Source organism: Panicum virgatum, unplaced genomic scaffold (genome assembly GCF_016808335.1).
Source record: "Panicum virgatum strain AP13 unplaced genomic scaffold, P.virgatum_v5 scaffold_1427, whole genome shotgun sequence".
Lineage (NCBI taxonomy): Eukaryota > Viridiplantae > Streptophyta > Magnoliopsida > Poales > Poaceae > Panicum > Panicum virgatum.
In genome coordinates this window covers 110,708-124,621 of record NW_024376269.1, presented here as the reverse complement: position 1 = coordinate 124,621, position 13,914 = coordinate 110,708, and the positions used below count along the sequence as shown (strand labels likewise).

At 40.1% G+C, this 13,914-nt stretch overlaps 1 protein-coding gene across 23 annotated transcripts; it reads right to left on the bottom strand.

Annotated features, from left to right (window-relative positions):
• Positions 1–3,512: 3,512 nt before the first annotated feature.
• Positions 3,513–10,492, bottom strand: LOC120693979. 23 transcript variants are annotated; one of them, XR_005683277.1, is made up of 6 exons: positions 10,387–10,401; positions 10,220–10,282; positions 8,244–8,447; positions 7,182–7,236; positions 4,916–6,208; positions 3,513–3,936 (listed from the first exon to the last, which is right to left on the bottom strand). XR_005683277.1 is itself a non-coding variant. In XM_039977164.1 (6 exons), exons 1-6 carry the CDS (start codon positions 10,471–10,473, stop codon positions 3,914–3,916), a joined length of 387 nt encoding a protein of 128 aa, XP_039833098.1. In that variant the 5' UTR covers positions 10,474–10,492; the 3' UTR covers positions 3,513–3,913. The 23 variants fall into 23 exon arrangements, 6 of the variants coding, with proteins under 6 accessions (XP_039833098.1, XP_039833096.1, XP_039833099.1 ...); XR_005683286.1 differs by lacking the exon at positions 10,387–10,401 and having other exon boundaries at positions 3,513–3,884; positions 4,916–4,942; positions 6,129–6,208; positions 10,220–10,357; XM_039977164.1 differs by lacking the exon at positions 8,244–8,447 and having other exon boundaries at positions 4,916–4,944; positions 6,129–6,164; positions 10,126–10,282; positions 10,387–10,492.
• Positions 10,493–13,914: the final 3,422 nt, after the last annotated feature.

Sequence of the window (13,914 nt, the reverse complement as noted above, 5' to 3'; positions counted from 1 at the left end):
CTTTCATGCATATACACTCGAGATCTCCCACAACACGTGTGCAACACCGAACAAGCCAGAATGCAAAAAGCCAAGACGAATCAGAGCTAGTATTGGGCAGTGGACCCTCAGGTTCGGCTGACTAGTACTAGCTCCGTTCGTTCTTCGTCGTGACGGTTAGCGCACTCTAACCCTCGCTCTCCCTAACCTATGAGTTTAAATGAAAACTTTCTTAATCATTAAAAATAAACTCAAGGTATCCACTGGTGCTTGTGCTTCTCTATGATTGGCATGCATACCTTTTATTCTTTACTAAGCCTGAGCTTGTGAATCATATCTTAGAGAACCCATAATTATTAAGTTATTGACTAGTGTGATATGGTTTGATGGAAGAATCCTTGATTTATCTGCTTTTATGTTTGGGAAACTTTTTTTTATCAAAAGGAAAACCTCCATAAGCTTTACAACTCCACGTGTCTGTCCTACCAAAGTCATATGTTGATCTTCATTATACAAATCTTTACACATATGAGCCTTGTTGTTGCATTGAGCCTCTTCAAACTTTCTGACCCTAGTGAGATGTCTTTCATACTTGTTTGATCAAGATCATGTGCACTCCACCAGTTGAACTTCTACTCTAGAAGTTAGCTATGCCATTCCATCCATCCACAAAATAAACTCTATGTTTAATGATCTCTCTCTAGTATCATTCAAATGAGGCATAGGCTATCAAAAAAAAAGAAAAAGAAAAAAAAGATGGCATGCCCAAGAAGCATAACCCAAAAAAAATGGACATATCAATGTCCATGAAAAAAAAGAGAAAGATGGCATGCCTGAGAAGCATGACAAAAAAAAAGTTGGACACATGAAAGTCCAAGAAAAAAAAGAGAGATATACAATAATATAGCCATGTCCTCATGTTATCTAAATAAAAAAAAGATGGCATGCCCAAGAAGCATAATCCAAAAAAAATGGACATATCAATGTCCATGGAAAAAAAAGAGAAAGATGGCATGCCTAAGAAGCATGACCCAAAAAAAAAGTTGGACACATGAAAGTCCAAGAAAAAAAGAGAGATATACAATAATATAGCCATGTCCTCATGTTATCCAAATAAAGGAGAGAGAGATTCATAAGAGGAGTATTTCATTTCCACCATCCACCATCCACATATGTACACAATCTTGATCAGCTTGTTTGATTTGTTGTCTCCATGGATCCATTGTTTGATTTTGCAATATATGTGACACAAGTGCATGCTTCCTCTTCTCCTACCTTGAGCTCCACATAAGCTATCTTTAGAAGTAGGATGAAACCAAGCAATGCTTTGGTGAGGATATTTACACAATGAGTGACATGAGAGATCCTATGGAGAAGTAAAGCTATGGTTGGTCCTTGCAAAAATATTTTTTAAATCCCAGTCATATAGCAGAAAAGTGGAGGAGACTGAAGTCAGCACTGTTTCACTCCTCAACTTCCCAAACAATTCATGGTAGACACATCAAAATTCACAGGTAAGAGTGAAGCTTAGAATAATTTGTATGCAGGTGTCATATCATATGAAGTCGGGTCCGCCTTAGTTCTTGCCTTTACTCGAGGACGAGCAAAAAACTAAGTCTGGGGGATCTTGTTGACGCTCGCTAACGACTCATTTCAGGCATCATCTTGAGCCTAAAATCATGAGAATAAAGTCTCGTACCTGCTGATGTTATCCAGAAAGAGCTAATTCCATGTTTCCTCTTAGAAATATTGCTATATCGGAATTTGGGCAGAAATGCAGGTAAAACAGGCTCCAAGCGTCAAGATACAAACCCGACCACCAGAGCAAGCCATCAGCTCCTGCATGAGCGTATGAAAGACGAGCGTCAAAACTAGTGGTAGGAGTTATTACTAACGAGTTCCACAAAGTGTTGGTGTACATTTATGTGCAGATTGCTTATGCTTGGAAATGAGAGGAGAATGCACCCCAAAAGTAAGGTGACACGCCGTTGATCCGAGGCAACAACTCCTCGACGAATCAGACACATTCATAAGGATCTACGGGCCCACCAGAACTACCAAACAGACTTAAGACAGGCCCTTACCCATATACATGACATGGGGGCCCACCTAGCAGCCTTTTGACCAAAGACCGGGGCAAACAGGGCCAGCACACGGTCGGCCGACCCCCAGGTCGGCCGACCTAGTGGTGACAGCCCACAGGCCCCACTGCCTCTCAGATGACACGTGGCGAGGTGTGGTTGGTCCCTAATGGCGGTTTGGCTCATTTCCCGGGCAAGAGGCTGGTGGCTCCCTCCTCTAAATACAAGGGAAGGGGGTGAGAATTAGACACACACCACACTCATCACATCACACCTTCTCTTGAGTTCTCACTTGAGTGAGAGTTGTCTTAGGGAGTTTAGGAGTAGAGGTGCTCAGGAGGGACGCCGGTAATGACGCTCTTCTCCAATTTGTATCTCTACATGAGAGTGAGGAGGAGTTGGGAAAAGTGCCGGGCTTGTCGGCGCTCTTCTCCGCTTGTACCTCGACGGATGCTTATTCGGTTGTAAGTGTTCGAGACTTTCTTTGTTTATTTAGAAATAAAGTCTAGATCGTAAGTTATCATCTCTGCCTTAAATTAGTTGATGTGAATACTTAGAGAGTAGCATTTGACTCTAGAGTTGGGCTCCGGATAGAAAAGAATAACCCTATACGCCTCTAGAGTTGCTCCGGATAGAAAAGAATAACCCTGTACGCCTCTAGAGTTAGTAGGGAAAGATGTAAACGTGGTGTTTAGGCTACACTATACCACTCAGTTGTCCAATAGTCCCACGGTTTGTAGAGGTAGCCGGCAGGTGGTGACCGTCCTGTTCGAGCCCTAGTAATCCTCCACGTTCGGATATTGGATAGAGCACTATTACTGGAGCTATCGGCTTGTATAAGCCGGTCAAAACCGGTAGCTCGAAGTATAATGGCGACGTGATCACTTCTTCTAGGCATAGATTCTAGATCTTAGAAGTCCTCTCTTTTCTATCCTCCTACACCAGTGTGTGTCCTTGGACTGTCTGAACCCGTAGATAGTGTACTCACGTTCCCGTGGATATGATACCTTGTAATACTCTTGGGTGAAAGCTACAGCGGTATCCATGCGCTTTCGGATTTTATTCGTGACATTACAAAGTACCAACAAAGAGTTCAGAAAACAAATTAAAATACCAAAACTGTATGTACATATTCTGATTTGACAACCAATTCACATTCAGAGTATATATCAGACTGCATAATTCAGAGACTGATTTCAGAGATAACTATATGAGACTACATCAGTGAACTATTAAAAAAGAATATGCATATACTCAAACATAGTTCGGTCCGCGCAACTTCAAATCTTAAAACATCACTACTGAACTCTGAATAACTGACAAGCAATGCAGGTAGCCAACAATTCAGGGAGGTTTTGTATACCTGTAGTCTAAGTTGCTGATCAACATCAAAACATATTAAAAGTTGAACACATGATACCGAACAATAATTCGAAAAACAAAGACACATTATAGCTAGATGTTCAGCTCTATTAGATATCTCAGTTCACACCTAAATACACATGTGGCAAGCCTTATGAGGAAAAAAAGCATAACTGAAATAATAGGTAGACACTAAGTGAATTATATATCCATCGTACTCCGAATATGAATAGCATACATATTGATCTAACCTTGTGATATACAACATTCTATGTGTGTAACAAGATGCTGACTTGAAGGCCATACAACTTATACATCTGAATATCAAGATGTCGTCCAAATGACAGTCAAGTGAAATTCACATGAATGGCAGTGGAAGAGGGTCAGATAACAGTGAGCTGTTGGCTGGTGCAGACTGCCTAAGGCACCAAGTGAATTCAAATGGCATTGAGCAGGTGTTTGCTGTAGACAACAGGGTGTGGCAAGTCAATTCAGATATTAGACAAGTTGCTTGCTAAAAAAACATAATGAAAGAAGTGCGTTCAGATAGCAGTGACATGTTGTTTGATATGAACGAAGAATACAAGCTTACAAGTTACAATACCCAAAGTACAAGCTGCTCTAAACATTTTACAGTGACAAAAATAGAAAACTACAATACTGAATTATGGTGTAACTCTAATATAAATTATTTGTAATTTCATAGACACCAATCACAAGTGCTAATTAACAAAAAAAACACCGACCAGCAACCACTACAGCTATGCACCTACTTCTAGTAGCCAAATTAACATAACAAAATACTGACACTAGGAACAGTCAACACCTACATTCAGTCAACGCCTATATTCAGTCAACACCAACATTCAGTCTAGCTTAGAGCAGTGCTATTTTTTAGCAATCACAACTTGCAGACAGTCCTAGTTATGGAATCACATTAGCTAACAGCTAACAATCCTAGAAAACTATACCATACTCATAACTAGATATTGGATCGCTAAACAGAATGTCGCAAGTAAGTGCAGCCTTCTAGGTTGTAACCCATTAATTCAATTAGCTTACTTAACAACACCCCCCTCCCTAACAACTGAAATGAACAAAGTAATCTGGAAGCGCTAATAGAACTGGCACAAATTAAATGAACCAAATAATTCAAAGTAATCTACTATGTGGAGAAAAATTAGAGGAGTAATATGTCTAAAAAAGTTTGACATTATGGCTTCTCATTTGTCTAGCATACATATGTACTATTTTACAGTAAAAAACTAGGAAATTACAATACTGAACGAAGATGTAATTCTAGTATAAGTCACTTGTAGTTTTGTAGCCATTGGTCCAGGAAGTGCTAATTAACAAAGAAGCAGCCACGAGAATAACAAAATACTCTATGCAAGACTAGGAAAAACTTTAAAAACCAAAGTGTGTTCAGGGGACTTTAAACACATACTAAAATGCTAATTCGTATCTTTGTAGCAGGAGAGAAGTTCTTTTACCTGAGTTCTCCATCCCTAACTCCTCAACTCCGCTCATGCAATACAAGAAAAGTAACAGGTCCAGGAGAAAATGAAATACTTTGGTAAAATTGGCATAGAAAATCCTAGTGAAGTAATATTCCACCTTTTGGTTTACAGTAACAAACTAGAATTTTACAATACTAAATAAGGGTGCAGTTCTAGTATAAAAATTCTGAAATTTCAGGCCATATTTTCATATTTACTTGATTGCTAGATAAAGCATATCATGCTGCAGATTAAAGTTTCAATAAAAAAGAAAATGAAACTGGACAGTTGCATGATTACTCGATAGCTTCACAAAATATACCATACCGCTAATGAAGAAATAAAAATGACCATTAGAACTAGTTCAGTCCACTAGCATCACATTGCTTCTATGGCAACCACAACTAGCAGGCAGCTGAAATACTTGGGTAAAATTGGCATAGAAAATTCTAGTGAAGTAGTGTTCCATTTTTTGTTTTACACTAACAAACTAGAAATTTAGAATACTAAATGAGGGTGTAATTCTAGTATAAGAATTACAAAATTTCAGGCCACATTTTCATATTTACTTGATTGCTAGATGAAGCATATTAGGACTGCAGATTAAAGCTTCAATAAAAAAAAATGAAACTGGAGAGTTCATGATTACTCAATAGCTTCACAAAATTTATAGTTGTACACTAACTTCAAAACTTACAGAGACACAAGCCTGAAGTTACACAGCATAAGTACAATATGACTTCAAATTTTAAAGTTGTAACTTCATCAAGATGTCATGATGATACTCATATTATATCCTATATTAGCATTATGAGGAAAAATGAAGCCGCAAGATTAATTGATGTCAGGCGCCAACAAGAACAAAACACTTCATAAAAGGCATAAAAATTAAACTACTTTTTGTTTACATAAGGCCACAATAAGAAAATGCAAGTCATAACAACACAAATAGAAAAAAAAAACAGATTGCCCAGCCGTAATGTATATTTTTAGTGCAAGATTATTGTCCACAGTACACAAAGGGTATAATTCATGGTTAGTGAACAATCTAGATGTGAACTAATCTGAACTTCCCTCTAATATGAACTAAGAGCAGTCATCATGTTCAAAATTTTTACTAATCTGAACTAAGAGTGGTCATATGTTCTGAACTTTTAGTAATCTGATACATAAGAACCATAAAAATGGTGCTATGGTGCGTGGTTACCTCAGCTCCGGATGCTGAGCAGAGACCTCACTTGCGCTGCCTCGCAGATTTGTAGAAAAGAGCAAGGAGGTGAGGCCAGACTGGATCCGAGCATCAATGTCATGTCACACACAAATGACAAAAATAATCACAAAATCACACACATCCAGACCTGTAACCAATAATATCAAAGACAATTCATGCGTATATACTAGCTCCTTTACTTGCACCATGAATAACAGCTCCTGAAATAATGATTTATTTCTAAGACGAACAATGATGCCTTGCCAATAGAGCCAAACAGATTCAACACAGTACACCATTGGATGATAATGACTTAACAAAACACTAATAAAAAAAGGAAAGATGAGGGGATACATCAAGTCTAGCAACTCAAGACTAAAAATGAATTGAGATAGGGCTCCATGACGAAGGAACAAAATTCAAATATAAGTTACTTGTGATTTTGTAGTAAAACTCAATAAATTACAGTAAATTTGAAAAGACATGGTCGATTCATACATATTTGCATATTCACAATGCTAAGAAACATGTAATTAAAGACATTTTCACGTTAACTTGATTGCTAGAAGCAAGTCATACACAGTAGATGTACCACAAGACTCTATACCATAATATACTAAGACAACACTTACATACAGATCAACACTTACAACAGTCGCAAACTACTTTAGCATAATTATCTAAGACAAGGGAGCTAAAACAACAATAATAAGTTATTTCTAACTAGGAAAAGATTGAAAAGTATGGCCTTAGTGTCTCACTTGAAAGCTTTGATACAAACAATTTGGACCTCCTTAAGTTGTGGATGCAAAAAATTTTATGAACTAAATGAAAAAAATGGTAAAAATATTCTAGAACATATACACTAATTGGTATTAGCAACTCTACAAACAAAAGCTATAAATGTATACAGGTCTAATTTTGGCATGACATGAAAATACATGAAAAAAATGAGAATCTAGCGCAAAATATACCAAGAAACACAAAACTTATTGTTATAGTACACTAAAATTGCATAAGAGCGAGCACTGCAACATTCATATGCATTACCTGTAACTTTTCAAAGTGGAAGGCGGAATTCTGGCAAATTGCCATATAATGGCACCTGTGACATGCATAAAAGAAGAATGGAATCTAGGTTAAAATGAATGGCAAAAATATATAAGATGCAAGCCAATTTCTAAAGCTATAATAGACCAAGATTTTCAGAAAGCATAAAAGAAAAAAACATAAGTGATACAAATAATCCTACACCTATTATATTTATAGACCACACAAGGAAAGAGGTGTTTGTTTTTAGTTACCTGGAAAGAACCTTGTCTATGATAATTAAATTAAATATAAAAACAGATTAAAAGGGTTAACGCAGATCTTACAAATTGGTTAGAAGATAAAACAAGATTACCCTGTATATAAGCTTAACGAGATGAATTGATTCTAACCCAAACAATGATTGATATTGTTAAAATCAACAAATGTAAAAGAAATTTTGGAAACTGAACTTCTGAATTTTGTGTTCAAGAACCTAGGAGCCAATCAGAAGTTGTTAGTCTGAGATGGAGGTTTAGTCTTAAACAATTCCAATCACAGCTACAGGTTGAACCGTTCTGACAAAATAGCTAAAATTCTGAAAACATTTGGAACACGCAGAGAGGAATCCTAAAAATTATAAATTGCACACTTATGCATGATTAAACAAAAAAAACTCTTAGAAGTGCATGCTAGGAAATTCCATCCAAGTCACAGACACAAAATGAGCAAACAATTATAATAACACACGCAAGCATGATTAGACATAGACAGGATATTTATTTCTCGAACTTCAAGCTAGTACAAGTATTTCTCTAAGTCACAAACACAAATAGATAACAACTACAATCATGCACACAAGCATGATTATTGCATACTAGGTGGGGAATTTTATCCATATTTGCATACGCACAGAATTATGAGTTACAATCACACATGCATTTTCTTGTTTGCTGCACAACTACAAAGCGGAGACCTGAGCAGCAGCACATGGTACACACAAGAGGAAGAAATCAACAAGGAAATGGAAGTAGAAGCTGCAGGCCGGGGAGGAAACAAGGAGAAACATAGAACACACTCAACCTTAATCCGCCACAGGGGAGACCGCGCTTGCCAGGAAGCCATGTCACCACCCCATGGTCTTCCTTGCCGGGGTCGCCGCGGATCTCGCAGACACATGCCACTGCGCGCAGGGATCTCGGTGCCCCCTCGCAGATCCTGCGTTGTTGCTGGCACAGAACTGCTGCTGGTTGGCTCCACGTCCTCCGGCTCTTTCACTTATGGGATCTGAGAAGAAATGGCAATGGATCAGGAAGGGGGATGGACCGAGGAAGAGGAACCAAGGAAGTGGCGAGGGCTGCAGGTATAGACAACAGCAAGACCCGATTACAAGATATGCACACAAGTCGATCTGTCCCGTGCGTCGCCGGTCTGACACTGCTGCACGTCGATTTACACAAAAGCAGGATTTCTATCAATTGACAAGGAGCAAATCTGTATTAAATCGTTCCATTTATACCCAAGAAAGGGTTTCTAACAGTATAATTCTCCAAATTCTAAGAAAACATAGCCAGCAGTTCAACTAGCAAGGTGCAAAAAAAAGGCCAAAGGAAAAGGTAAAGAATTACAGGTGATATTTGCATATACAATGACATAAATTAGATTTGTAGATCACTTTAAACCAGTTTCTGGCATGTAAATATTATTGGGAAACCCACATATCCATTCAATAATTTTACTAGGCTCTAAGCTTGTGCTCAAAATATGGGTGCACTTGAGGATTTACAGCTAGATAAATCGCAATTGCATGTGGCCTAGGACTTGGGAGTCATTGAGACATCGACTGGTCGATCCTCAAGTTTCAATCTTTTAGAGGCAAAAATGATTAAGTTCTATTGCTACAATAAAAGGTTGAAGTACAATCTGCACTCAGTTTACAAATGAATTTCAATCGCAATTAACTGAAAAAAAGTAGGGTACGCATTGACATTACAAATTTATAGTATTTACAAATCAAGCTTCGTTGCAACACAGATCCCTTCCACAACCATCCGTGATGAAGAAGAGCCTTCAAGCCATGTCGACTTTCCCCCTCCCTCCCTATCAACTAGGTACCATAAACAAGGCAATAATATATCGACCATAATTCTCAAAATCAAAAGCTAACAATCCACAAACTGAAGCTAGTGGAACACAAAAAATCCAACAGCAATTAGAAAAAAATTGAACACTATTATGACAAACCGTGAGACTGAATGCAAATCAGCTGCAATGCAAAAATTAAATGACTGCCTAATTCATTAGTAAATTATGATGTAGCTCAGTACTCATTGTAGCACAGCCAATAGGGGCTCTAGCTTGACATGACTAATTTGACAGGGCTAATCAAATTATGATATGTTCAGCAGAAAGATGATCACAGGAAACAAAGGATTGGGATTTCGTGCAGTATGATAGTATTGAGATATAAACTAGAGATTAATTCTACATTGCGAGGGATGCAAAAATAGACAGACATGCAGCAGATTGCTTTGAAAAACAAAGACAAATCCTATTTCTCCGTTGATTTATAAAGAAACAGCTAACCCGTATCAAAACCATGGACCGTACAAAACAAAGATAAAAGTCCTATCTCTGTTGATTACTGAAGCAGCAGCTAACTAGTATCTCCATCTGATCTGTTCCACAATCATCGATTGCCCACCATTGAATATCCAAAAAAGGCCATAGATATGGGCAGCGCACTGCTCTCCGATCTCTCTTTCCTTCGTGTGCCTCAATTTGTCATTTCTACCAAAGCAACTTAAAATATCAAACAAAAAAATCTAGCTAACCCTACAACGGATTTACCTATAGCAGAATCCAGTTGGGGGGGGGGGGGAGGGGGGGCTCTGCTGCTAGGATAGACGACATATGCAAAATCAAACCCAGAAAAACCACATCAAACTCGAAAAATTATGGGTACCTCGAGGGGGAGGGGAGATCTGGTGATAGGGATTGAAGACAGATGCAGATGGAGTAGATAAAAACACCAGTGCACGAGAGGATGGACAGATCACCGGCGGGGAAAGACGAATCGCAAGGGGATCGCCGGCCACCTCCCCCACTACCCCCAGCCTCCACTGAACGATACAAACGAGGTTGAAGATGGAGTAAAACGAGTAAGGGTTAATTTTGCCGGGCCCGTTAACGCGTAACCGGGTATTCACAACAAACAAACACGAACCCGGTTGGATGAATTCCATAAAATATGATCACCACGGTGCGTCGCCGATCGGACGCGTATGCGCGTCGACTGAGTGATAAGCACCATTTCAGTCAGTTGACAAGGAGCAAATCTGTTTATTATATTCCAGCTAGCTAAGCTGCTAGAGGCACGGTTAGCTATGGGCGCGTTAGTAGTTATTCAAAAAACGCTGTTGACGCTCACTAATAACCATTTCTGAGTGTCAATATTGTCATAATAAATGGATGGACTTGCATTTCTTACACTCATGCCACTAATAAATCACTGAATTCTATATGTTCCTCTAAATTTCTATGAGTGCAGATTTTACCTGAAAATGGAGGGCAATCATACCCTTTCGGCCAAAGAGCAAACACCGACCAATCAGACATCGGCACACATGGATCAGAAGGCTACCAGAGAAGACATCCAACAGGAACGAAGCCAAGCCACACACCATTGACAAGTGGGCCCTGAGAACAGCCCATAGGACAAAGGAGAAGGTCGGTGGGCCCACTAGGAGGCCGGCCGATCTACAGGTCGGTCGACCTTCCCATGGGCCCCACCACCTTAAGTCTGTGACGTGGCAACCTCCCATTGGCTCACAACGTCGGTTCAAGTGGTTCTATGCTGAATTCACGGCCGAGCAAAGGGTGGCTCCCTTCTATAAATATGAGGGGAGGGGCTCCATTTCATGGCATGGAGAAATTGGTGTAGAGCTACTCCTTCAAGATGTAGTTCATCTCCACTTGTAGAGGTCTTAGGACTAGAGGAGTTCAGATTCGAATTGTAGTTCGAGGTCTTAGAGTCTTCGTGGAGAGTCCGGTATGTCTTTTACCTTCTCTTTATGTAATTCTCTGAGTTTGTACTAGATGCTTATTTATTCTATTCAGTACTTTGGTTTATATGCTCTGTTATGTATGTGATCCTTCTTGTGAGTTATGATTGTCTTGAGTGATTTATATGCATAGACTAGTTCGTGTATCATGACTTTGTTTCATCTTCCTTAATTGGGCGCTCTAGAACTAAGGCCCTGGATAGACAAGGGTGTCCTTGCGCAAGGCTAGAGTGGTGCTCGTTAGCGCAGGTGTGGTGCCTGAGTTGATGACCACATTTGAACGCAACTCTATCCCACGGTTTGTAGAGGTAGCCGCAGGTGGTGACAGCCCTGTCCGAGCCTGAGTAATCCTCCACGTTCGGATAGAGGGGTAGGAGGTACATAAAGCCGTTGGATGTGTCAGGCTCCTCCTGTTCATCTGGATGCGGTCTCTCTAGTCCATTGATCAGGCTTTTCCTTTGTGTATGAACGACTCAGTTTGGTTTGCTCATGAGAGTACAATAGATTATGGCTCTAGTTACCCTTGATCTTGCTCTTTCCTCTCCGATGTCCTAGGCATATTATCTAGTTGTGCTTGTATGTTCACTACCCCTTTTTACCATGAATATTGTCACCCTGTTCGGATCATTGACATTAATCCATGGTGGTTCCTCCTAACTTAACTAAATTCTATACACCGCCGCCTTCCCTGCGGAAATATAAATGACACCCCGGGTTACTCTCGGGTAAAATGCTACGGCAGTACTCTGTGTTTTTGCGGATTTATTCGTGGCCCATGAAATACCTGCCACCCCATTGACGTCTACGGACGCCATCGCTGGTTTTCAGTGGTGACGTTGGTAGGCGTCAACAAGCATTTTTGGCGCCGTTGCCAGGGAAGGCACATGTTAAAAGAATTTATTTAAAGTAAGGAAAATCTCTATGGTTAGTGGCCAGTGATCTAGCAGGATAACCATGTTGTCTTCTCTTTGTGTGAGGACAGGGGTAGTCTCCTATCAATTTCAATTCGCCAATGAATTTCACAATGAATCTGAGTCGACTTCAAGACAAGCGTGACTTGGCACTATTGATTTTGGGAAGTCAACACTTCAGCAGTTGAATTGATCATGATTGCATCCAACCTTGAAAAAGGCGCACATTCTCTGTTTGCATGAAGTGCTCTATTGCCGTTGCCTGATCACCAACAACAATGAACACTGCATCAATCGAGAAAGCGACCACATTATGGTGCAACCCAGGTAAGTAATTTCTAACATTTCAGGGGCAGTACCATGGGATGATATGTATCATGAGAAGTTCAACCCGATCAAAAAAGGAACAAATAATAATCCCGAGTACCCCAGACATCACATCAAGGTACAAATTTTTCCGATGATTTCTATGAAGCGGTGTCACACTTTGGAATTATTTCATCAAGCTAATCAAGGTTGACGGGATAAAATGTCTTGTTCAAAAGACTCTAAATTTTGAGCCCTTGCCGACAGGTAAATCGGTAGTTATCCCATATTTGATTTTAACCATTGCATGTTTGAATTTCTCTCATTTCTATTTGATTCTTGCATGAGCATTGCTTCTTTTGCATGAAAACCCTTGCATATTTTGTTTTCTCATCTTTTGCATCATAAATCCCCATGAATCTTGGAATTAGACAAGTGCCCAAGGGGCAATTTTGGAAGAAAATGGCAGCCATAACAATTTGGAGTGTAGTGCATGCATGAACTTGGATCATTTTCATGTCCAAATGCATTTGGGGCCACTCCTAGGCCTACACCAGCCTACCCCTGCACTCACTCATGCATTTTTGGACCATATGGCGGTCATTAAGCATCACTGAAAAAGTGGGAGAAAAATTGGGCCAGCCACAGGCCGGCCGACCCCTTGGTCGGCCGACTCAGGGGTGGCACCCCTCTATTTAACCCGGTGCACAGGGAGCCCATGGCACTCCCCTTGCCCGAGTTCCACCAGTCCCACTTCGTGTTCTTCCTCCCTCTGCTCTCTTTGCTCTTGTTTCTCTCCAAGTTCATAAGAAAAAGAAGAAAAAGATTTCCCTCTTTTGCATTCTTATTTGCATCCCATTTGCATTTCGTGTTTACCTTCTTCTCTTTGCAAGAACGTGTTTGTGGTGGTACCACAACCCCGCAAGAACGGTTTTGTGGTGCGTCATCGCCTATAAGAACGATTTTGTGGAGTGTTATCACCCACAAGAACAATTTTTGTGAGAGGCAACTATGCCCCACAAGGATTACTAACTCTCTGGACAGCTGACTTGGTTTTTACTAACGCTCACATAATCCTTCCGAGTGTTTGGTTTGTCTATTCGTTGCAATGTCTTTTAGGAACATCGGAAGGAAGGTGTCGGGAGCACTCAAGAAGGTGACCGGGTCGAGCTCAAGCCGATCAAGCTCGCATCGCTCAGCCATTCCTACACCGAGCTACACTCATCAAGATGAGCAGGCCGAGTCTCAGGCGCCAGAAGAGCAGCCAGCTGTAAGCATCTAGGCCCTCTAGGTATGTTTCGGTGATTAATGACAACCATTATTGTGAATAATGAGTTTGTGCAGCTTAAGGAATCATTACCGCTCATTTGGTCATATGTCAAAAGAGGCCCCTCAATTTCGTTATCCAAAAAGGCGATCTCAGTATTCAACTCAAATATATGTCAAGACTAAGGATCTTTCTAGTCCTAAGTG

Bases quoted from the DNA above. Each gene is read 5' to 3' on its own strand.
- LOC120693979 (XM_039977162.1), bottom strand. From the start codon at position 10,473: ATGGTGCTTATCACTCAGTCGACGCGCATACGCGTCCGATCGGCGACG. The intron at 6,165-7,181 runs GTAATGCATATG...TCTGCGAGGCAG, and splicing joins TCCACTTTGAAAAGTTACAG to CGCAAGTGAGGTCTCTGCTC. The intron at 4,945-6,128 runs GTAACCACGCAC...TTGCATGAGCGG, and splicing joins GCTCAGCATCCGGAGCTGAG to AGTTGAGGAGTTAGGGATGG.